This window comes from Euprymna scolopes, chromosome 37 (assembly GCF_053919585.1).
Source record: "Euprymna scolopes isolate OS-2025 chromosome 37, ASM5391958v1, whole genome shotgun sequence".
Classification (NCBI taxonomy): Eukaryota; Metazoa; Mollusca; class Cephalopoda; order Sepiida; family Sepiolidae; genus Euprymna; species Euprymna scolopes.
In genome coordinates, this window is record NC_136518.1 from 65429827 (window position 1) to 65455562 (window position 25736).

Consider the following 25736-nt stretch of genomic DNA (forward strand, 5'->3'; position numbering starts at 1 on the left):
CCAGTTACAAGTCTATAGAAGTTCCGGACGCCTGAAAACAATGCCGGCATAATCGGAAAGCACATACAGTTCTTAGCGTTCCCAAATGGTCTCCCATCTGGTACTAGCCAGGCTCATCGTTGCTTAACTTCGGGGATTTTGCGAAAACCGGTGTTGACGTAATTGCGCCGTAAATCATTTCAGTAGTATCTGCGTTCTAATAATCCTACTAGACATCAACCTCGTACTATTTTATTTCTGGCTGGACCAAATCGCTTACCGTCATCTCTTCAGTTCTTCTCGCTCTTTCATTTGCGTAGTAACCCAAGATTCGGAGTGCCCCGTGCACGTTCGAGTCTTATCAGTGGAAGCGGCCAATTTCCAAGAGGAAATTGTCGTCGGAAAATCTTGGAGAAATCAGATCAACAAATCATTCAGTATGGAGATTCGATACGTGACCTCGATCCGATGTCAGACATTTGTTGCGCCGGATACGTCGATTACGAAAAAATGGAGTGAAAAGGAAGAATAAATCTATCGTCACTGGAACACACACACACACACACACACACACACACACACACACACACACACACACACACACACACACACACACACACACCCATATACACGAACCCGCACATGCACACATATACACGCACCCGCACACACATATACACACACACGCACATATACACACATGATGATTGCAACGTCTTGTCAGACGAGTGCACGCACACACACATATACACACACGCACGCACGCACGCACGCACATACGCACGCACGCACACACACACACGCGCAAGCACACACACAAACACATGCACACACACACACGCACACACACACGCACACACACATACACACATACATACACACATACTATTATGTAAAAGACATTTTGTGTGTGTTGAGATCCTTCTTCCTAGGTTGTCGAAACAGCTGAACATATCTTTTCCAAATTTTACATAAAGCTAATTTATATGTCTGGCAGTGTTCTTAGATATGTTTGGAACAAAATTCATCCGATAAGTATCGAAAATTGAAAAAAATATGAGCTTCAACATTTCTTTTCTCTCTTACAGTTAAAAAGAAATTTACAATGCAATATCTTAATTACACGAGCAAAGGGAGATAATAAATTTTGAGCAAATCATTTCTTCTAAAAAAAACAGATTTATTATAATCTGGAGATATAGCTTAGTAGTAGAGCATTTGATTACAATCCGAATGATTCTCAGTTCAAGCCCGAGTATACCTTATCATTTTGTTTTATTTTTTTATTATTAATGAATACAATTTATGATAAAAAAGAGGTACTATTTAAAATCGCCACAAATCATTTCCTCTCTAATAATATATTCGCAGTCTGCATAATTAAAAATATGTTTAAACGTATTGTATGACCGGACAACGACAGGCTACAAGCTAGTATATATATATATATATATATATATATATATATAGTCCCAAAATGATCTGAAATTTTTGGTCCAAAACAAAAATGAAATATGAATTAAATAAAAAAAAAATATTTTTGAAACATGCGCAGAATCCCATTTTATTTCACACAGTCTTACATAGTAAATCGGTCAAATGTTTCCTACCATTGCTAACGCACGATTGTAGATGTCCACGAAAGTTTTCAGTAACCCGATGGATCATTTCGGGTGGGATAACAGCAATTTCAGAACGAAAAACACGTTTTAATTCTTCCAAAGTTTGAGGGCTGTTGTTGCTGAATGCCTTTGAGTTCAAATATCCCCATGAAATGAATCACTGGGATTAATATCAGGCGATCTTGCTGGCCAAGCAATATCACCAAGCAAAGAAATCAAATGATTCGGGAACATTTCATTTAGAATTCCTATTAAATACAAGTAGAAATGGAGTTGTACCTGATTAAAATAAAATGACACTCTACGTACATTTAAATAATATTTTCTTTATTAATTGTTATTTATTTTTTTGACCTACAAACGTGTCAGATCATGTTGGAACACCCTGTGTACGTATTATTTGCATTAATCAGACTACGGTTTTCTTCTTCTTCTTCTTCTTCTTCTTTTTCTTCATCATCATCATCATCATCATCATCTTATTCTTCATCTTCATCGTCATCATCATCTTCATCACCATCATCTTCTTCTTCTCATTATTATCATCATCATCATCATCATCATCATCATCATCATCATCATCATCATCATCAATATTATCATTATCATTATGTTATTATTATTATTATTATTATTATTATTATTTTGTAACAAAATATTCTGATTTTGTTATGTAATTTACATAAATTGTTGTGGTGTTTACACGAACATGTTTCTATTTTATGTGTTGACAAAAAAGGGACGGGAAACAAACATTGATTAACTCGCATTTAGTGCAATATTAGATGCATAACTATTATAGTCCTCCGATCCTCATTGGAAGTGTTTTATCCTTTAAAAGAAGTACAATTCACAAGGCGGTAACTCATGTGGAATACAAAACAGCCACTTATATAACATATAGAAGAAAAAAAGGGAGAAAGAGACCGTAGTAGGGAATTCTTTAGGTCAAACACAAAGATTAATTTTGCATAGTTATTGGATTCATCCATGAGATAGTCCACACAAGACAAAAGGGAAACATATTCTGTTATGGCAAATTTTATTAATGTAAAAGAGCAGATTTTGTTAGAGATAGAAGAAATTTTATCTATAAACTTTTCCTCTCCAAAATGCAATACTACTATTGCTACTGCCATCACCACCCCCAGAACCACGATTAAAACCCTCGCAACAAACATAACCACGACCGCAACTATCACAACTATCTCAGCCATTACCTCAACAACAATCACCACGGCTACAACAACCACCCCCACAACTACCATAGCAACCACTGCGGCCACAACTACCGCTCCCACAACCACCATAACAGCAACTACCATAACCCCCAGCATTACCACAGCCACTACAATATTCGTATTAAAGGTTAACTATAAGACCTCATTTTACTTAAAGGAAATACGTTGTATATTCTTATTTTATTTACTCATATATTTTGGTTGCGACAATCGAATCTTTATCAACACTGTTGCTTCCTCCTAAATAGTTACAATGAACATAATGCTAATTCGTGTAGGATAGGAATAGCCAACGCGATATTACAATCAAGGTATTATATTGCATATAAAACTTAAATAGAATGCTTTGACGATGTCTGGATTGAGTTCTAAATAAAGAAAACCATTAACAATTAAATAATTTTCGATTTTTCGGAAAGGCAAACGCAGTGTTAGTTCATTCCATCCTGTTGAAAATAATGCATCAATTAAGTTGGTTTAATTCATTAAAAAAACATTTTAGTGCTTACTTTGTGGTTGTAAACTGATCGCTGCTAGATATTTGCCGGACAATGCAAATAAAATTATTTATATTATTATTGTTATTTAAAAAAAAAGTTTACATGGGGGGGGTCACCACTTATCAAGGCCTAGAGGTCACTCGAGGATAAGGGTTAATGGGTATACATTAGTCATTGTGATTTTAGCGTGAGTTACTTAGATTACTTAGGGGGACGGTTCAATAAGAACTTGTTCACGTTGGACTTCAAGACAATCAGATTGTAGTCAGCTGGAAAGCAGGCAAACGGAATAGAGTTCCACGGGCGAGCAGTTCTAAGAAAGAAGCCCTGTTCATGGAATCTACGTTTAGGTGTAGACACAGATAAAGAGTGTGGGAAAATGTTGATAGTGGTTTTGGCTAGAGGAGTGTTTTTCGTGAAAATCTGGCGAGGGGGGAACATAGATTGAAGTTCAGATCAGCACCTGCCATGAAAATAACGATAAAGCAGGGACAGACTCGCTACGTTTCTTCTGTGGGAAAGAGGTTGCAGGGAAGAGAAAAAGGCATCTCTCGCTAAGCTACGAGGTCTATTTTGCACTCTGCCAAGACAGGATAAACTGTTTCTAGCAGCTCCTGCCCAGATGTGGAAGCGGTACTCGATCGTTGGCCGAACCTGGCTTTTATATAGGTAGAGAATTGCATCAGGAGTGAGATATCTACTGGAGCTGTAGAAGGACCCTACCATTTTTCCAGCGACTTTGGTAATGGATTTTATATACGTGTTTCATTTCAGATCGGGAGTAAAGGTCAAGCACAGAAGCTTGTCAAAACATGAAGCCTCCCCAAGAGGAGAGCTATTCATGTCGATTGATGGCAGCTGTGATTGAATTATTAAATTAATTAGGAATTCTTTTTCAGATGAGTAATGTGTATAATTTATTTTGTTTAATTATTTGTGGACTATTATCCTCATCTTTTAGTTCTTTCACGACGTTTATTCCTCCTGGCCTTCATCAGGTGGTTAACCACGATAGGATAGGAATACCGAATCCTCCAACTACATCCACAGCAACTACTGCCTTCCATAGTTGTTGTCGTCTCACCATGGTTTAGCAAACTAATCTTCTGATTGGCTTTGGGTTGAATTGAAACCACTACGTCCAGACAATGCTCACCTGGAATCGTACATATTCTGTATCTCTATCCACTGCGACTCGGGCCCCGAAGGACAATCAAGGGTGAATTTTTTGGTCTTATAATCCACTTTATTTCTATATTTTGTTCTTCCGTATCGATTGCTATATTATTGAATTAATATGGAATTCTTTTTTTTATATGATTCATTTTTAAGATATATTTTATTTAATTAAATAATTGAATAATATCAATTATAAAAATATTTATTTAAGATGTTTTAATAGAAAATAACGTTAGAACATGAATAATAATTTAAAAAGAGGTTTGATCTCAACAATCTGACATATCTTATGTAGAGATCACTTAACGTGACGTGGACTTCAGGAAAGAACTTGAAAGACTCGTATCACTTTTATCTACGAGTCGGGAGTCAAAAAGAGAGAGTGTTATACACGCATCAATAAAAAGCTAGATTAGACGAACAAACGTATATACACACGCCATATAGATGACTGTGACATGTATATACAAACGTATATACACTCTGTATACATAATTATTGGAAAAACATTTTATACCACTAGACCATACACAAATTGAGACACGTATATATATATATATATATATATATGTATGTATATATATATATATAAATATAAGTGTGTCTGTGTGTATATATATATAAATGTATAAGAATATGTGTGTCTGTATATATATATATATATATATATATATATATATATATATGATGATTGCTGCATCTTTCCAGATGATCGCCGTCACATTGAGTTCTCCCAATCTTGTCATCCATGCCATCTCAGATGACTCTGCACTCCCGTCTCAGATTTGCACAACTTGAAGCAGATGTGACATACAAATTGAGCAATTTCCATCGAGTTACATATATATATATATATATATATATATATATATATATATATACACACATATATTATATATTATTTTTATTAAATTTTCACCCGAAACAAGGCACAATGCCACTTTAAAGGGGGATACTACCGGGGACATAAGTTGCAGGGGTATTATGAAGGGATACGAGCAGCATGTCATTACAGTTGGGAAAGCATAATCCCGAAAAGGAGTTCCAAAGTCTACCAGTTCTGGAGAAGAAACTATTGGCGTAGAAGGCTTTCTTACACCTAGGGATATCTGCTGTGTATGGGCGGGGTATAGCTGCTTGACGAATTTGTCGGGGGTATTTACGTTGAGAAGGTACAACTGCTTGTAGTCCTTCGGTGCATTTACCATAAAATACTTGATGAACCAGCTGAGGGATGCAACATTTTGTCGATTAAATAGTGACTTAAGCTAAGATGATAGTTCATGCCCTATCAAGTTGGCAACTCTCTTTTGAACCCTGGCCAAGAGTGAGAGATTAGTGGCAGATGCCCCAGCCCAAATGGTACAACAGTACTCCATACATGGGCGAATAGTGACCTTATAGAGGTACAGGATACATTCAAGCGTAAGCAACTTTCTAGCACAGTAAGGAGAGCCCACCTTCCTCTTGCAGAAGGATTTGTCCTTCGGGCCAAGATCAAAGTTCAAGTGTAGTATCTGTCCAGCCTGATGCTGCAACCAAAGACCATTGTCCTTGCGGCAATGGGCTTCTGGTCCACGTAGAGGCAACCCTATATGCCAATAGACTCTCACTATCCAGCTCCCATTACCAACCTCTCGGGAGCTAGTCCCTTTTTCCCTTCTCCTTCCCCCTCTCCACATTAAAAAACGGCCTCATGCCTAATTTGCTCTGTAAATGCTCAATGTATATCTTCAAACGCATGCTCTCTGTGAACGTAAGGCAGAGGAGTTTAATAGAAGTTTAAAAGAGTACGTTTTTTTTTCTACGCACATCTTATCTTCCTTTTAATAATTTTGCTAACTTTAATTAATTTTGCAAATTTCCTACCCTCTGATGAGAACGAAAGTATTTCTTCGAAACTCCGTGGATTAAGGACTATCCACTTATTAAGTGTTTCCTTTTCAGATTAAATATGTTTTTTAAACTCTTTTTCAAAGTGTTTTTAACATGTTTTATTAACTATTTGCTCTTATATATTTGATCAAATTAACTATTTGCTATATATATATATATGTATATATATATATATATGTATGTGCGTGTGTGTGTGTGTGTGTTTGTGTGTGCATGTGTTTGAATATATTAACGCAATTTTTTTTTACATGGAGTTCGCCACTCAGGGATAAAGATTATTGTATGTACAGTAATCAAAGGGATTGTGTAGGAATAGTATTGGAGAATTGGTAAGGTGTCATTACTGGGGGGGGCGGTTCATCAGGAATTTGTTTGTGTTGGACTTGAAGACATCCAGGTTGAAGTGGGGAGGGAAACAGGCTAGCGGAACAGAGTTCCACGGTCGTGCAGTTCTAAGAAAGAAGCTTCGTTCATAGTATCTACGTTTTGATTTAGGCACAGATAGGGAGTGGGGAAAATTATTGACGGTGGTTTCAGCTAGTCGGGTGTTTTTTGTGAAAGATTGGCGAGGGGGGACCAGAGAATGGAGCTCAGACAAGCACCTGCCATGGAAATAACGATAGAACAGTGACAGGCTCGCTACGTCTCTTCTGTGGGAAAGAGGTTGCAGGGTAGAGAAAAGGGCATCCCCCACCAAGCCACGGAGTCTATTTTGTACTCTGTCAAGGCAGGATGGGCTGTTTTTTGCAGCCCCCGCCCAGATGTGGCAGTAGTACTCCATCTTTGGACGTACTTGGCTCTTATATAGATAGAGAATTGCATCTTCTGGAGCGGTAGAAGGATCCCACCATTTTCCCAGCGACCTTGGCCACAGACTTGATGTATGTGTTCCATTTAAGATCAGGTGTAAAGGTCAAACCCAGGAGCTTATCAAATCCTGGGGCCTAAGATGAGAGCCATTCAATTCATGAATATATATGCAATAAGATATTACGAATATGTCTAACTTCATCAATATATATATATATATATATATATATATATGATTCCCAACGCTGTACTGGAATGTATGTGATGTATGCAGTTAATACAGCGTGTGAATGTTTTTCCCGCTTTGCGTGTCCAAGGGCATTAAGATGTTGGCCGGATATTAGTACTAGGAAGGACTCAGTAATCTTGGCTTCAATATTTGTTCTCTGCGCAACAGAAGCCCTTCTCCTTCACCATTACACCTCACACACAGTTTTCTTCTTACTTATCTTCCCGACAAACCTGGGTGATTGGGTGGGATCTTTCCTCTTAGCCTTTTTCTTGCTACGTCCAGTGCCGCCCTTGAAATAGGACGCCTCGAAATTGCGAGCGTTCCTAATCAAGAGGATGTCGACAAATCACCATTCTCTTTCTGCAAATAGTCGAGCTTAGATTGGATTGTAGATAATAGTGTTACATCTGTATACAACCCGACCCTCTCTCTCTCTACATTTCTCTTATTTTCCCATCTTTCAATGTGTAGTCTCTCTTTCTCTCTCGTTATATATATATATATATATATATATATATATATATATATATATATATATATATATATATATATATATATATATATATATATATAATTATTTTTTGTACTAAAGACACTAGTGTAAGAGGTTACAATTCTCGCCGGGGTCGAGATTTTCGAACACAGCCTCAAAGTTTACTTTCACTCCACCAGCTAAGTCTTTACCTTCGGGCCACCAAGCCATTGCCACATTAATGAATGGAATTAACAACTTATACACTCCAAAGTTAGACGTAGATATTAGACAATCTCAAGTGTCAAACCGAACGCTGCATAAACACTAGTAAAATGCTTACACACACACACATACACACACACACACAAATATATATCAATATATATATCAATATATTTAAATATATATATATATAAATTTATATATATATATATAAATATATATATATAAATACATATATATATAAATATATATATAAATATATATAAATATACATATATATAAATATATATAAAAATATCTATATATATAAAAGCGAAAATGTGTGTATGTATGTATCTATGTATGTATGTATGTATGTATGTGTGTTTCTGTGTCCGCTAAAAAATTTCGACAGACAGAACAAAAATTCACAAACTTGGTATCATATTGAAGCTTCATCCTTCGCCCGAAAAATTGGCCCAAAACGTTATTTTTTTTCATCCTGAAATCAACAATCTTCTACAGGGGGGTCAACACAAACCGTCCTCTCATGTACGAAATCGGTTCTACGCATGTGTCAGATGACATCATGGCCTGATTTAGTTTAAATAGTTGAAGAACTGATTAAATTTCATGTACGTCGTGTTAGCTCAGTTGGTTAGTGCGTTGGGGCATTATCTAAATGTTTTGAGTTCGAATCGTGGTGTGAGATGTCTTTTCTTTATTTTTTCGATTTTTTAAATTTAAATGTTGAAGCAGGGTTATTCAAGCCATTTTTCACGTAACGTCTGTTTTTCTGTTTTTTTTTTTACTTCGCTTATTCTTAGGTTTTCATTAACACCCCCAACCCCGACCGACCACACACACCCCAAAACACCCGGGTACCCACCGATTTTTTAAATTTTAATATCGAAGCAGGCTTATTTAAGCCATTTTCACGTGTTTTTTGTTGGTTTTTAGTTTTATCGTTCGTTTTTCTGTTTTCTTTTTTGTTTTTGTTTTTCGATTTTTACATTTAACATTGTTCGTTTGCGTTACGTTAGATTTGTTTTTTTTTCGATGTTTTGATTACCCACCGCCCCAGTATCCCCGCTTTATTTTTCAGATAAATTTTAACGTTCATTTTTCTGTTTTCTTTTTTTTTACTTCGCTTATATTTTCATTAACAACCACACACACCTCCAAACACTCGGGTAACGCCGGGTACCCCCACCCCTACTCCGGACCGGCCACACAAACCAAAAAAACCCCGAGTACCCACCGATGTTTTAAATTTTGATATCGAAACAGGCGTATTTAAGCCATTTTTCACGTATTTCTTTTTTTTTTTTGTTTTTATTTTTCAGAAGTTTTAACGTTCGTTTTTCTGTTTTCTTTTTTGTTTTTCTTTTTCGATTTTTACATTTACCATCGTTCGTTTTCCTTACGTTAGTTTTTTTGTTTTTTTCGATGTTTTGATCCACCACCCCCACCGCCCGGGTACTCCCCGCTTAAGTTTTAACGTTCGTTTTCCTGTTTTCTTTTTTTACTTCGCTTATTATTAGGTTTTCATTAACACCCCAACCCCGCCCGACCACACACACCTACAAACACTCGGGCAACGTCGGGTAGCCCTTACTAGTATATATATATATATATATATATATATATATATATATATATATATATATATATATATATATATACAGTCCTGGTCAAAATCATAAGACCACTTAAGAAAGTAAGCGTTTAAGCATATTATCGAATTTTAAATCAAACGAATATATAGTATAGTTGACTTTATTTATAAAAACAGTGTGGACTACATATATGAATACGTTTTGTCACAATCAAAGATCATGAATATCAGCGCCTGATGAAGTTTAATTTCGCAAGAAATCATAGCTGGAATCTGTATGCACATATGTAGCCGATAATGTTCGTATGGATATATAAAATTATACAATAATACAGCTGAGCTTGTAAATGAGCACTATATTACAAACACTGGGATTAACACTTAGAAAACTACATCTCAATCTTCTGTATATATTAGCAGAGTGATCCGGCGTTATCTGGGACTATAATAAATCTAAATATGTTGTTATGTTAAACAATCTTTATATTAATATTCGAATTCTCCATCTAACTCTAGGCGCCTCTTTATCTTTTTAACTTTCTCTCCTTCCTATTTTTACGCCCTTCTCTCTACGACTATTTTTATTTTCCTAAACTATTTCTTTCTTTTACGTCTGATTCAAAATATTTGACCAGTTTCATGATCGAGGTTGTTCTATTGTTACATATCTGTCTGGCTGGTGATCATCTAGCTATTAAAATGCACAGTTATTTCATTTATCAATGAATACGAGACACGTTGTTTATAAAAAAAAGACTTAGTTTATTTTACGATGTATTTAATATACACACTTCAACACAATGACGGCGTTGGTTGGGGTCGTGGTAGGGGTGGTCGCAAGCTGTGTCAATTTGTGTCTCGCATCTGTTCGTCTCTCTGACTGTCTCCTGTTGCTTTGTTCCACTCCTTTTTCATTGATATCTCTTCGACCTCTTCACCTATTTCCTCGCCAGCTTGTTATTGCACTTTTGCTGGTTTTCGGTCTGACACATCACCGATTGACGTCATGGATCCAGATCGCTACAAGTCCTGGGATTCTATTATCTATTTTCGTTTGCCTAGATGGAGCTTAGGTCACCTTTTCCTCGAACCAACCGTTCTTTGATTGTTTATTTTCCTGCTTGCCTGGACAGTTGCCCGCACCCCTCCTTAACATTATGGACTCTGTTTCGTGGTGTTGCTGCACCATTTTGAGGTTTGATTTTAAGAGCTCATCAGATATCGCCCGGTGCTCACGGTATTTTCATGTTTCCTCACGAAAACAAACTGTGGCACAAGGTCGTTTTTAATGTGAGAGAAAACCAGCTCCCCCAAAAGGGGGGACTCTGTTAGAGTGCAAAAATAAAATTGTCTTAGTATAAAAAGGTTTCCCTCTTCATTGAATAATATACTAATGGTCAATTTCTGAATGAACCATGATTACTGATCCTCTAGGCAGATACAACCTAGGCAGGCACTGGTTCTGTATTTTATTGTTCAGTATCAACATTTTCCGCGTTTTAGTGTCTAGTGTGTTTATGTCCCTTTGTGGTCAGTCAGCAATGGTAAAGCTGCATGTGATAACTAGGGTTGTGACAACAGCATATTATTTTCATTGTTTTGGCTCTTGAGTATATATCCGTTAGTATCTTATATGTTTTTATATAGACGGTTGGTTGGTTGATTGTTTTACGGCATATCAACCCTTTTCAGGTTCTTTAATGCCGAATCCAAAGATTTTGAAGAAAGATTTCTTAATAGAATATATTTGTTGTTTTCAAGTCTGTTTCTATTTAACCATTAGTTGGGACCCTAACAGGTACTACCACTCCGGGTCAGAGTGAACCTGGGAGCAACGACAATTAAAGGGTGGATCCACACTCCCCAAAACTCCCAAGCTGGGGCTTCACCACTTGATATAGTTTAAGATCATATCCAGGACCTATATAGACGGATGTGGTTCTCTGTTGATTAAGTGTGTCTAACTGTGTCGGATATATACCCGAGAGCCAAAAGAATGAAAACAGTCCTTGTTATCACAGACATGACTAGTTGAATAATTGCAGTGACCTTGTTTTGGTTTGTAAGTTCTGTTTTAGAGATGTTCCTTACACGGCGTATATATTTGCTATTAATTTTTTTTTCTCTCGTCTTGGCACATGGGTTGAATTGTTCTCTTCTATGCCAACGGTATTTCCATTTTCCTTCTATGTCTTTGATATCACTATCTTCATCACCATGCATATATTTTTTTCTGTTTGGATTTTTTTTTTCGCCTTATGAAATATGAAGGACAGAATCATTTCAACGATTTTCGATGGCAAAACAATTACATATTAGGGTGATGTGATTTTTTTTTCTTAATAAAGATCTAGAAAGTTGTGAATAGATGTCCTTAGCCATAATATGAAGTTTGGCTGGGAAAACCTTTTGTTATATATTTTCACCAACATTCAATTATATATTTGCACATGCATACATGTATACTATATAATTATGTATATATATATATATATATATATATATAAATTTCTTGCAGTATGCATGTATGTATGTATTATTATCATTATTTATATTATTAATATTAATGTTAATAATAATAATAATAATAATCATTATTATTATTATTATTATTATTATTATTATTATAAACAACAGGAACAACAAGCGCGGACCAAGCAAACTGCTGCAAAGGCAAACTATGAAGCGCTACATGGAACACAGAACACTGAAGCCCCATATCTATAAGTTCCCTAACTCCACCCCTATCTTCTCACTAAGAGATCACTGTACCCCCCCCCAAAAAAAAAGAGTGAGACCAAATAATCAAGTAGAGTCAGGGGGGGACGGAAAGCCCAAGGAACTGATCAGACCTCCGACGGATAAGTGCGGAGAGAACTGGGACCTTGGGGAGGCTTATTGCCACTCAAATTCCAGTGAAGACTAATAGCCGATGCCAACGAGAAATCAATGGCAAGCAGCTGTTGCGATAATGCAAATTTATTTGCAAATGTTATCAAAAGAGGTGGAGAATACTGGAAACCTGGGGAGACTTGTTGTCACTCAGCTTCCAGGGAAAAGACCGGATGTTTTCAAGGAGAGATCTTTGAAGGCCGGTGTCAAAGCTTCTTGTGAACCAATAATATTACCTCACATATTAAATCCCGGGACTGACACATACATTGCGCCACTTATAGAATAGTCATATTATTATAAAGTACCAACCTTCAATTTAAATGTGGCAAAATAGATTATTAGTTTACATATTAGATTTTTCACTCCAGCCTATGACACGTATCCTATGTTTTTAAGGATTGCATTTATTACGAAAACTGATACAAAAAACATTCGCACTATATATATATATATATATATATATATATATATATATATATATATATATATATATATATATATATACTAGCATGGGTGCCCCGCGTTGTCCGGGTGTTTGGAGGTGTCTGCTGAGAAAAAAAACAACAACAACAAGAAACGGTCATTTTTTTTTAAATTTTGACCCCTATTATGACCCCTTGACCTTTATTGTTTTGGGCTCAAATTGAGTTATTAACTTAGATCCATGTCCAAGGAACCCATATCTAAAATTTTAAGCGTTTAGACCTAAAATTGTCGGAGGAGTTTGGTAGAGTTCACAAAGGTCAAATCGTTGAAATTTGACCCCTTAACAGCCAAATTTCTGGCTGACACCCGTCACATCGATTTTCCCAAATCTCAGTACCCGGTATTTCAAATTTCGAGTCTATAAACTAAAAATTGACAGAGTTATTGCGTAGGGAAATGTACACAGACAGACATACAGACACGTTCACTTTTAATATAATATCTCTCTCTCTCTCTCTCTCTCTCTCTCTCTCTATATATATATATATATATATATATATATATATATATATATATATATATTAAAAGCGAAGTGGTGCATTTTTTTTAAACCTTATAAAAAAGATCGACTATAATGTAAAAAGAAAAAGTTTCTTTTTACATTATAGTCAATATATACATATATATACATATATATATATATATTTCTGTAGAAATATATTTTCTTATAATATATATCAATCCTTATTTAAGAAGCTCAATATAATTGCAGAGCAATATAGAGAATAAATAAAAAGTTATATTCCAAAATTCGTGATGTTGACCATCTTATAATTTATTTCTTTAATTCAGTTTACGTATACAATGCTTGACAGTATCTGTTTCGTAGCGCAAAATCAATCACTTAATTAATTTACCAATCAGTGAATCTATTATGCCCTTAACTCATCAGAAGAAATTGCAACTATCAATGCGTCAAAAGAAAATGGAGTGTGATTTGACATGATTAAAATTCAAAAATTGAAAGAGAAGCTGCAAATACTTTTATATTTTTCCATTACGTCATATTTCTCTCTCTCTCTCTCCCTCTCTCCCTCCCTCTCTCTCTTTTTTTCATAATATTATTTTGTATTCCTGCATGTCACCAATTAAAAACGAATAAAGAAAAGTTATAAGCTTTTATACTTTTCGTATTCTTTTTTATTCATATATATATATATATATATATATATATATATATATATATATATATATATATATATATATATATACATACACACTTTTAGGAACTATAAGGAAGATTAGAAGAACTGTTTGCATTTTTCTCACCCAAAGATATTACACATACAACATGTCTAACATGACTGAATTTATTACGAAAACTGCTAACATTTTTTGGATGGAGTGAAGAGTTATTTTCAGCAGTCTTACACCTTTAGTGATTTAAGGCCTAGTGGAGATTTGATGACGGGACATGGAGGGTGAGGGAAGACTATAGTCAGTAGAATGAAGATGTGGCAGGTAATGGATTATTTCGGGGGAAAAAACATGGCTGACCATGACACTTCATAATAACATTCGTAAAATCTTTCTCGGGAGGAATAAATAGAAAAAAAAAAGAAGAAAATAAAGAACACAGCAAAAAAAAAAAAAATGCAAAACCTATGTATTCAAACTAGTTCATTTAAACGCATATCTTTTTACTGTTATAAATCTCTTTTCGTAACGATGATTATACGGAGCCCCCCACCACTGTCTTTGAAATGTTGAGGGTCTATGCTCCCTAACTTGAGGTTTCTTGTACAAAAAATAAAAACCTATATATCACATCTGTACTTGCATCATTTTTCTCTGCCTACTCTTATCTCTGACTGCATCTCTCGATGCTTTCCACTCGATTACCGCACTCTCCTCTCCTCTCCCGTTGTCAAACTGGTTCAATACAAATTAAATAAAGACAAAAACATCTAAGAAATACATGGCTCGCATGAGCCGCATCTCTCCTATCAAACTTTCATAGAAGCTTGGCCTTCGGGACAAGATCAAAGTGTAGTATCTGTTCCGGCAGATACTGCAAGCTATGACTAGCTATGACTAGCAAAGACCAGATGTGGGGGCAACCCCACATACCTGACCATTAACCAGCTCTCATTTCCCACCTCTCGGGAGCTGGTCCCCTTTTTCCCTTCCCCCTCCCTTCACTCCTCACATTAAAAATCGGCCTTGTGCCTAATTTGCTCGGTGGGGGAGCAAATAAATACCATCTGTTCCGGCAGATACTGCAAGCAAAGACCATATGTGGGGGCAACCCCACATATAAGACCTTGGTCAATGTAGGGGCAACCCTTCATACCAATTGTCACTATCCAGCTCCCCTACTCCCCGGGGAGTTGGTCCCCATTTCCCCTTCACTCCTCACATTAAAAATCTGCCTTGTGCCTAATTTGCTCGGTGGGGGAGCAAATAAATACCATCTGTTCCGGCAGATACTGCAAGCTATGACTAGCTATGACTAGCAAAGACCAGATGTGGGGGCAACCCCACATGCCTGATCTTTAACCAGCTCCCATTTCCCACCTCTCGGGAGCTGGTCCCCTTTTTCCCTTCCCCCTCCCTTCACTCCTCACATTAAAAATTGGCCTTGTGCCTAATTAGCTCGGTGGGGGAGCAAATAAATACCAGCTTGGCCTTCGGGACAAGATCAAAGTGTAGTATCTGTTCCGGCAGATACTGCAAGCTATGACTAGCAAAGACCAGATGTGGGGGCAACCCCACATGTCTGACCTTTAACCAGCTCCCATTTCCCACCTCTCGGGAGCTGGTCCCCTTTTCCCCTTCCCCCTCCCTTCACTCCTCACATTAAAAATCGGCCTTGTGCCTAATTTGCTCGGTGGGGGAGCAAATAAATACCATCTGTTCTTCAGATGCTGCACTTCTATTTCTTGTTCTCTTTCGGTGGAGGAGAAATCCTTCACGACTGAGACAATTTTTATTTATGTACCTTTTCTCCACGTTAAAAAACGACCCTGGTGTCTAACTCTGTCCCGTGGGGAGGCATAGTAAATAGGTACAACCATTATCAACAGTTCCCCCACTCTCTAGTTGTTTATTTATTTATTTTTTTATTTATTACATTTTCACCCCATACAAGGCACATTGCCACTTTGGTGTAGGGGGCTACTAACAGGGGCAACAACTACTGGGGTACTATGTAGGGATTTGGGCAGCAAGATGTTGGTTCACGTTGCACTTTAACTTCTGCACGTCAGTACAGTTGGGGAAGCAGGTACCTGGAATGGAATTCCAATGTCTAGCGGTTCTGAGGAAGAAACTGCTGGAGTAGAAAGATCTTTTACATCTAGGGATTTCTACAGTGTGGGAGAGGGATTTTGCAGCCTGTCGGGTCTGTCGAGGATGTTCACGTCGTGGGGGCACAAGCGCTTGCAGTTCGTCAGAGCATTCACCATTATAATACTTGTAGAACAAGCAGAGGGATGCAACGTTTCGTCGATGGGACAGAGACTGAAGCTTAGACGCCAGTTCAGGGCCTATCAGATTTGCTACTCTCTTTTGAACCTGTCAAGGAGCGAGAGACTAGTAGCCGATGCACCAGCCCAAATATGACAGCAATACTCCATACATGGGCGAATGGTTGCCTTATAGAGGTACAGGATACTTTCGGGTGTTAGTAGTTTTCTAGCACGGTAGAGAGAGCCCACCTTTCTTGCAGCGGCCCTGGCAATGTCCTCGATGTAATTGTTCCAACTCATGTTTCCTGTGAACGTACCCAAATCTAAACGCAATTCTATAAAAAAAACTACTTTCCTAAAACTGCCCGCTTGTGGAACTCTGTTCCGCTTGCTTACTTTCCATATAACTACAAGATGGTCATCTTCAAGTCCAATGTTTACAAGTTCTTGATGAGCCGTTTCCTTAAATAATCAAATTCTACCCAATTTCTACCACTAACGAACACCACACTATCGTTTCGGTGACCACCGAACACTGATTAACACTTATCTTCGACTGACAATCTGCCCTTAGTAAGTGGTGACCCCCTTATAAAAAAATAAAGCAATTACCCGATAAGTTGATCAAGTGTCAGTGTTGTATTTCAATCAAATTATTGAGATTAAAAATTGAGTGAATATTACAGCACAAAAAATTCTCTATTAGCCATAATATCTGAATAGACGAAAACTATTAAAAATTAAATAACTAAGGAATAAAATTCTGGTTCTTGAATCACTAGTTTCAATATCCTCATATGAAATTAGAAAAATAATAGGAATAACAACGTCCGGATTAGGACGTTTAAAAGAAAATATATGAAATAAGAAAGGCTTATTTACATCACCCAAAATAAAATCCTTGAAATGCATTTATAGTTACTATATTCAAATGATAGTTTATAGTGCTATATATACAAATGATAGTTCATAGTGCTATATATACAAATGATAGTTCATAGTGCTATATATACAAATGATAGTTCATAGTGCTATATATTCAAATGATAGTTCATAGTGCTATATATACAAATTATATTAATAGTGCTATATATTCAAATGAGAGTTCATAGTGCTATATATTCAAAGGATAGTTCATAGTGCTATATATTCAAATGATAGTTAATAGTGCTATATATTCAAATGATAGTTAATAGTGCTATATATACAAATGATAGTTCATAGGGCTATTTATTCAAATTATATTAATAGTGCTATATATACAAATGATAGTTCATAGGGCTATATATTCAAATGATATTAATAGTGCTATATATACAAATGATATTAATAGTGCTATATATTCAAATGATAGTCCATAGTGCTATATATTCAAATGATAATTCATAGCGCTATATATACAAATGATATTCATAGTGCTATATATTCAAATGAGAGTTCATACTGCTATATATTCAAATGATATTCATAGTGCTATATATACAAATGATAGTTCATAGTGCTATATATACAAATGATAGTTCAGAGTGCTATATATACAAATGATAGTTCATAGTGCTATATATACAAATGATATTCATAATACTATATATTCAAATGATAGTTCATAGTACGATATATTCAAATGATAGTTCATAGTGCTATATATACAAATGATATTAATAGTACTATATATTCAAATGATAGTTCATAGTGCTATATATTCAAATGATAGTTCATAGTGCTATATATACAAATGATAGTTCATACTGCTATCTATACAGCTGATAGTTCATATTGTTATATATAAAATAACAGTTTATTTTTCTATATACACAAAGCGTAGTTCATATTGCTATATATACTAATGATAATTCATATGTCGATATACGTAAATTTTAGTTTATATTATTTTATGTACAAATTATAATTAATATTGTAAAATAAACAATATATAGTTCTTATTGCTATATATGAAAATTATACCTAATATTGCTATATATACAAATGATAGTTTATATTTTTATATATACAAATGATTGCTATATGTGCAAATGATATTTAATATTGCTATATATGCAAATGATATTCAATATTGCTATATATGCAAATGATATTCAATATTGCTGTACATGCAAATGATAGTTCATATTACTATATATACAAATATAAGTTCATATTGCTATATATATACAAATATAAGTTCATATTGCTATATATACAAATATAAGTTCATATTGCTATATATGCAACTTAAACATTGACTATCTTGGTAAAACGTTATAGAAAACTCAATGTTAGTAAAATGAAATCTTCAAGAACTATTTTTGGATTGATTTTGCGATATAGACAGAGAAATACTAACAAAACCAATAATTATATAATCATTAACGATCTTTTATTTAAAAATTAGATGTACAGTAAAACCTCGGGATACGGTTGTTTTAGGATACCGTTGTTTGAGGTTACGATGTGGGATACGATTTTTTTCGGTCTCTGGGTACGGTATTTTCCCCGCTTTACGGTGTTATTTATAATCTTATTTGATTATATACATGTTTTTATATACTGTATTGTATTTTGCTACTATATATACGATTGCCGTATGTGCTATGGATATATTTCTTGTCTAGCAAACTCCAGCTATATAAAAAAAATCATATTAAGAGGATTCCATTGAAGAAAGATGAAGAGGATGAACATCAGAAAGATGGAAGTACCAGATAAGGATTGAAACTGTCATGCCGATTTTGCAAGATCAAAACTGGTCTAAGACGGTAATAAGTGGCGCGCTGCTGTAATCAAGTATATGGCGAAGCTCCCTGACGTATACACACAAATCAGGTAAGCCAAGCTCTCTTTGACACGAATTCTGTTGACATAGTAATTTAGTTTTATAAATATATTATCTATCACGGTGTTTCTCTTGATATTTTGCTTGCATAGGCAGTGCTCTTGATTAAACGCTTGATTTAGCTCTCTGTGCTGGAAATAAACACACAAATCGCAAAAAATTAAATTTAATATCTTATTTGTGAACTAGCGGGGGTACCCGGCGTTGCCTGAGTGTTTGTTTCCGGGACGGGGGGGGGAGTTTAAAAAAATGTTATGGTAGGTAAGTAGGAAGGATCAAACCCGGAGTCATGAGTAAAAGTAGGAAAATAAAGTGTGAAAAAAAAACAAAAAAAAAAAAACAAACATCTGCAACGTTAACAGTTCAGCCACAAAGAAAAGTCCATTCCAGTTGTTTAGGAAAAAAAAAAAAAAACGACTACGGTAGGTCGGCGCGAACGTGAAAATATAATGTGAATTGTCCAGCACGCTAACCACTACGCCACAGAGCACTGCAACTTAGTTTAGTGATTTTAAATAACTTCACATGAAAGAACTACGAAACCAAACCGGTGTTCTCTTCTCAACTGTTCCTTGTGAACGATCCCCAAACGGTGTTAAGTGGTGGCAGGGGGAGGAGGAATTTATTAGAGAGAAAATATTTTACCACTTCCATTGATCTTAACCGATTTTGGCAGTGACTTCTCGGCAGAAAAAGTATAGAAATCTAAGATTATCGAGGAATTTGAGAAATAATAAGCCTATAACACACCTCAGATATTGTTTTGCCGTTTGTGCATATTATACTTGCATGAAATATCTTGATTTTTAATCCTATTAATGTCAAAATCAGACGGGAAAAAATGAGTTCAGTTTATTTATATATATATATAAAAATAATAATATATATATATATATATATAATATATATATAAGAAAGAATAGAAAGAATAGAAGAAGATAGAAGAATAGAAGATAGATAGAAGAAGAGAAGAGAAGAGATGACTGTCAATTTGATTAGAAAAGTGATTTTCTTTCTTTTTTTTTTGTAAATAATTGTTACATAATATGGCGGCGCCTAGCAATGTTGTCATAAGGGAGAACAGGGGAACGGAGAAATGGTCAGAGAAAAAAAGTATTGAATACGAAATGGATTTGGAATACTTACACTGCTCATGTCGATTCCGTTTGTGTAGGACCACGTGTGCTGGAACGATTCTTGCAGTCTGTTTGCGAGAGATTTCGGTAAGTGGTGGAAATTGATGAATTCTTTGATGCTTTCGGTCTTCTCGTTGTATTCTTCGGTCCCTTGGTACAGCCGCAACATTATCGAAGAAACGTTACCGAATATAGCGGCACTCAGCAATGCTGATAAAGAAATTAAAAAGAAACAAAAAAACAGATGAATGGTTAGAAGAAACGTAAATTTTTAGATACAAACAAATATAATATTAGCATTGCACTTTTAAAGTTATAACTAGTGTTGGGACGATTAATCGGAATCGGGAATTGGAAAAATCGGAGCTTTTTGGGGGTATCGGAATCAGTATTGCAATCGGAAAAAATTGTGCCTATTTTCCGATGCCAAAAGCGATTCTTTTAATTATCTCTTTTATTTGATTTTGATTTCAGAAAAATCTTCCACTGCCTGTAGTAATAATAAGATAATAAATATTTATTGATTTAAACAGCCAGTAAGACTAAAATCTCTAGACGACCCCCTTCACAAGTGTTTTTTACGTTTTAGAAAATATAGGCACATTTAAGATGTGTTTTTACAGTCATTGAGACAAAATAACATTTTTATAGTAAAATGTTTAGAGATTTATAAAGAATCGAAATCGGAATCGGTAATTGTATCGGAATCGGCAATTTAATACGGAATTTTGTATCGGAATCGGGAAAAATGTTGGAATCGTCCCATAACTAGTTATACCTTTATAGTAGTGACGGTAATGGTGAATAAAGGGATACATTAACTTTATAGTTGTGATTTATATGAATAATAGCCGGGTTATACAGCGTTACCCGGAGTCATGGATGTTTATAAATAGAAGAATTAAAACATATTTGAAATCTCTCTCTCAATCTTATCTATCTATCTATCTATCTATCTATCTATCTCTCTATCTCTCTATCTATCTCTCTCTCTATCTATCTATCTATCCATCTATCTCCCTCTCTATCCATCTATCGCTCTCTATCTCTCTATCTATCTCTCTATCTATCTATCTCTCTCTATCTTTCTCTCTCTCTATCTATCTATCTACCTATCTCTCTATCTATCTATCTACCTATCTCTCTCTCTCTCTCTATCTATCTATCTATCTCTCTATCTTTCTCTCTATCTCTCTCTATCTATCTATCTCTCTATCCATCCATTTTCTTGATTTTAACCTCTAACTACATCCCTCTGTATAAACGTTCCACCCAATTGGCCTCCCACTTCAGTCCTCTCATTTGTTTCCATCTCCATAGCAACTGGTTCAATACAAGAAAATATTTTTGGTTGTATTTGTTTTATGGCATATCAACACGTTTTGGATTATTTAATGCGAAATTCAATAATTTTTAAAAACGTTTTCATGCTCCAAGTTGTTTTTTTTATATTAAAATATATTTATTCATGATGTTTAGTTTGGTTGTTTTGTCTACGTCATGTCACTGTTTTTCTTCATTTCAGAAAACAATGTGTATGCTTCAAGGTTTTTTTTTTACTTTCACATATTTATTCATGGTGTTTGGTTTGGTTGTTTTGTCTACGACATGTCACTGTTTTTCGTCAGTTTAGAAAACAATTTGTATGCTTCAAGGTTTTTATTTTACCTTCACATATTTATTCATGGTGTTTGGTTTGGGTGTTTTGGAGATGGAAATTGTTGTTTTTGTTTTGAACTTTGCAGAAGTTGATTATGTTTTAAAAAGGGAAAGGAAAAGCAACGACATCTCTGCTTACTCCATTATTGGTCAGAAAGCCAGTATTTCAGACATCTTGATATGGTATCAAGAGTTCAATAGAAAAAAAAAACAAAGAAAAGGCAAGAAAAGAAAATGAGCTGACTGACCTAGTTTCAGTTCTGTTTTTAAAACAATTCTCATTTAGAATAAGAAACGTATTTTTAGTCCGAATATACTAATTTGATCGCAGGTTAGCTCGGGTGACTGAATACAGCAATATTTTTAAAACCATCAAATGAGAGTCAACATACTGAATACGATTACTTAATAGCAGTAGATATATCTTTTAACGTTCAGGGTTTCTCTTGTGCAGTAAATGTCAACACTTTGATCGTGAAATGCATTCTTTAGTTGGTTCAAGGTAAATCTTCAGTGATGCACTGGCATCATTGCCTAATTTGGGTTTTGCATTATATAGGCTCAGACAGCAACTCGATTTGACACCGGACCCTCCAGATCTTCGCTTTGAACGTTATCAGCTACATATGCACACATGGCAAAAATAAATAAATAAATAAAAAAGACTGGGTTCTGAACATCTTCAACTTTTTGTAGATAGAATCCGCTGTTTCTGTTTTTGAATTTCAATGACCCGATAAAACAACGACATCACCATTTGGTACATTTTTACTCGGGAATCCAATATCTTCAGACAGCCTGATCTTGCAACGACAGTGCAAGAGAAATAAAGACAAAGAAAAGACAAGAAAAAGGAAAAAACGAAAAAGACACAAGCCAATGCGCCTAAACGCATTAGGGCATGAGCGAATGCGCCTAAGTAAACGTGCATTCTTAAAGGATACGAAACGGTTCAAATTTACTTTTAAGTTTGTCTTTCAGACCATTTCCTACTAAACCCTTTCCATGGCTCTAACCTTTTATCAAAATCCATTTGGACGCAGCTAGCACTTTATTTGTTACTAGCGGGGGCGCCTGGCCTTGTCCGGTCGTAGAATACATGAAATATATATTAATTCATACGTATATTCTATTTATTGTTACATAGCCAATTATACATTATATTGTACCTAATATATATATATATATATATATATATATATATATATATAGTGCTTGTTATGTGGATTGCTCAAAATACAGTTTGGATCATTTTACAACACTGCTATAAAATACATTCACTTCGGTTTACCATGCAATTTGGATGTGAACTTTTATATCCTTTTCATTAACTTCCTTTACTCTATGACATTTAAATACTTAAACGACTTTTAATTATGATTTTCCATGTCTCACTGACTTTAGCAAATAAGGTGTAAACCATTATAACGATTTGCTGATATTTTCTCTTCTGAAGAGATGGTAGACATCGAAATCCTATATGATAAAGAGTTATAATATTTCAAATGTATTCGTTGTCTTACACACAATAATAAAAATATTTGGATTTGAAATTTAAACATTTCACGTCATAAATTTTTAAATTTATTGAATGACTATATATATATATGAGTATATATATATATATATATATATATATATATATATATATATATATATATATATAAAGTCTATATTCCAAATTCCAACATGTTCTTCGTGTTATCATTTATTTCTTTTATTATGTAAACATATTTAATACTTGAAAACACCCGTTTGCTAGCACAGAAACATGCATCAAACAACGTCAAAGATAGCGTAGATATCACCAAACACAATTGAAACTTCTGATCTTTTCGGTTTTATGTAATCATATCCATAATTTTTTCCTTTAGGTGAATGAGTTCTTAATAATCTGGTCAGTCAGGACGAAAAATAGTTAAATATTGGCATGGTATTTATATGATTATTTGTGTGTTACGAAGCATATGCTATCAGAATTTGAAATTTTAATATGCCAAGAGAAATGAGAAATGAGCGATGAGTTGAAAAAAATCTTGGAATTTGGGATATATATATATATATATATATATATATATATATATATATATATATATATAACTACTTCATTTACTCACATAAAATTAATATACGAAAATATAAATTTATGCGTAAACTTAAAGTATTTACTTCAAAAGTGCCAAATACGTCGGCAGAGCTAGTTAGTAAGTTATAAAATATATATGGCGATTAAACTACACTGAATATTCTGCGTTTCATCCACTTTAGGACTCTTTAGGCTTATGCGCGAATTTTGTGGATGTCTGTCGTTTTTATATATGCACCTTCTATTGATATTTTAGTTAGCCAATCAGCTTTCTAGTATCCACCGCGCCCTTCCTATCAGCCAATGAACATGCACTTACCGGAAAAGGCCTATTTGACCTCTGGTTGACCTGTTCCATTGTGTGTGCTCTATTTAGTCTAGATATCTAGTTTCTTGATCTTTTTAAATCTAGATTAGGTTTTTTATGTTAGTTTATATATATATGTACATATATATATATACATGCATATATGTGTGATAGTTTATGTATATTCATGTTTATTTAATTTATTTATTTGTTTATTTTCTATTGTTTTTGTTAGTTTTAAAATTATTTTGTTTCGCTATCCTAGAGTGAACTTTATCTTGTGAACACAGTTGTCCGCTATTTCTCTTTACAGTTTAATAGATGTTTGGGTTCTTTAAGGTGCAGGATAGAAAATTTTTCATGAAGGCATAATTTACATGGGTCGTCTAGGTGTCTATATGTGGTAGCTTTTCTTATTATTTTCCATTCGACTACCGGCGAATGTTCGCTTTCCTTGAGTTTCCAGTATTTATTTGCTAGCGTTGGTTCCATACGGTGTTTTTTATTGTTAAATGAAAAAATTTGCTATCCTGTACTTTTAAGAACCCCAACATCTATTAAACTGTAGAAGAGAAATAGCGAACAACTGTGTTCACAAAATAAAATTTACTCTTGGATAGCGATACAAAATAGCTTTAAAACTAACAAAAACAATAGAAAATAAACAAATAAATAAATCAAATAACCATGAATATACATAAACGATCACACATATATGTATGTATATATATATGTATATATATGTGCATATATGTATCTACACATATATATTTATATTTAAATTAACAAAAAGAAAAAAAAAGAAAATGTCTGCCTTAAACCACTAACCTAGTTTTAAAACAGATCCTTTGTTCGATAAAATGCATGCCCATTGGCTGATAGGAAGGGACGCGGTGGATACTAGAAAGCTGATTGGCTAACTAAATCCTCAACAGAAGAGGACCATATAAAAACGATAAACAACCACAGAATTCGCGCATAAGCCTGAGGAATCCTAGAGTGGTGAAACGCCGAATATTCACTGTAGCTTAATCGCCATATATATTTTATAAATTACTATATATATATATATATATATATATATGTATATATATATATGTATATATATAAATATATATATATAGACAGAATAAATGACAAAAGTCTATATTCCAAAGTCCATGATGTTGAC

At 34.6% G+C, this 25736-nt stretch overlaps 1 protein-coding gene across 9 annotated transcripts in view; it reads right to left on the reverse strand.

The window, feature by feature from the left end:
• Window positions 1–25736, reverse strand: part of LOC145261213 (voltage-gated inwardly rectifying potassium channel KCNH7-like) — a 1042998-nt gene that overhangs the window by 401253 nt on the left and 616009 nt on the right. For all 9 annotated transcript variants that reach the window (XM_080119561.1, XM_080119557.1, XM_080119564.1 and 6 more), the window contains one exon: window positions 20524–20723. In XM_080119561.1, coding sequence (XP_079975687.1) covers window positions 20524–20723 — 200 coding nt within the window. The remainder of the gene's footprint in view (window positions 1–20523; window positions 20724–25736) is intronic.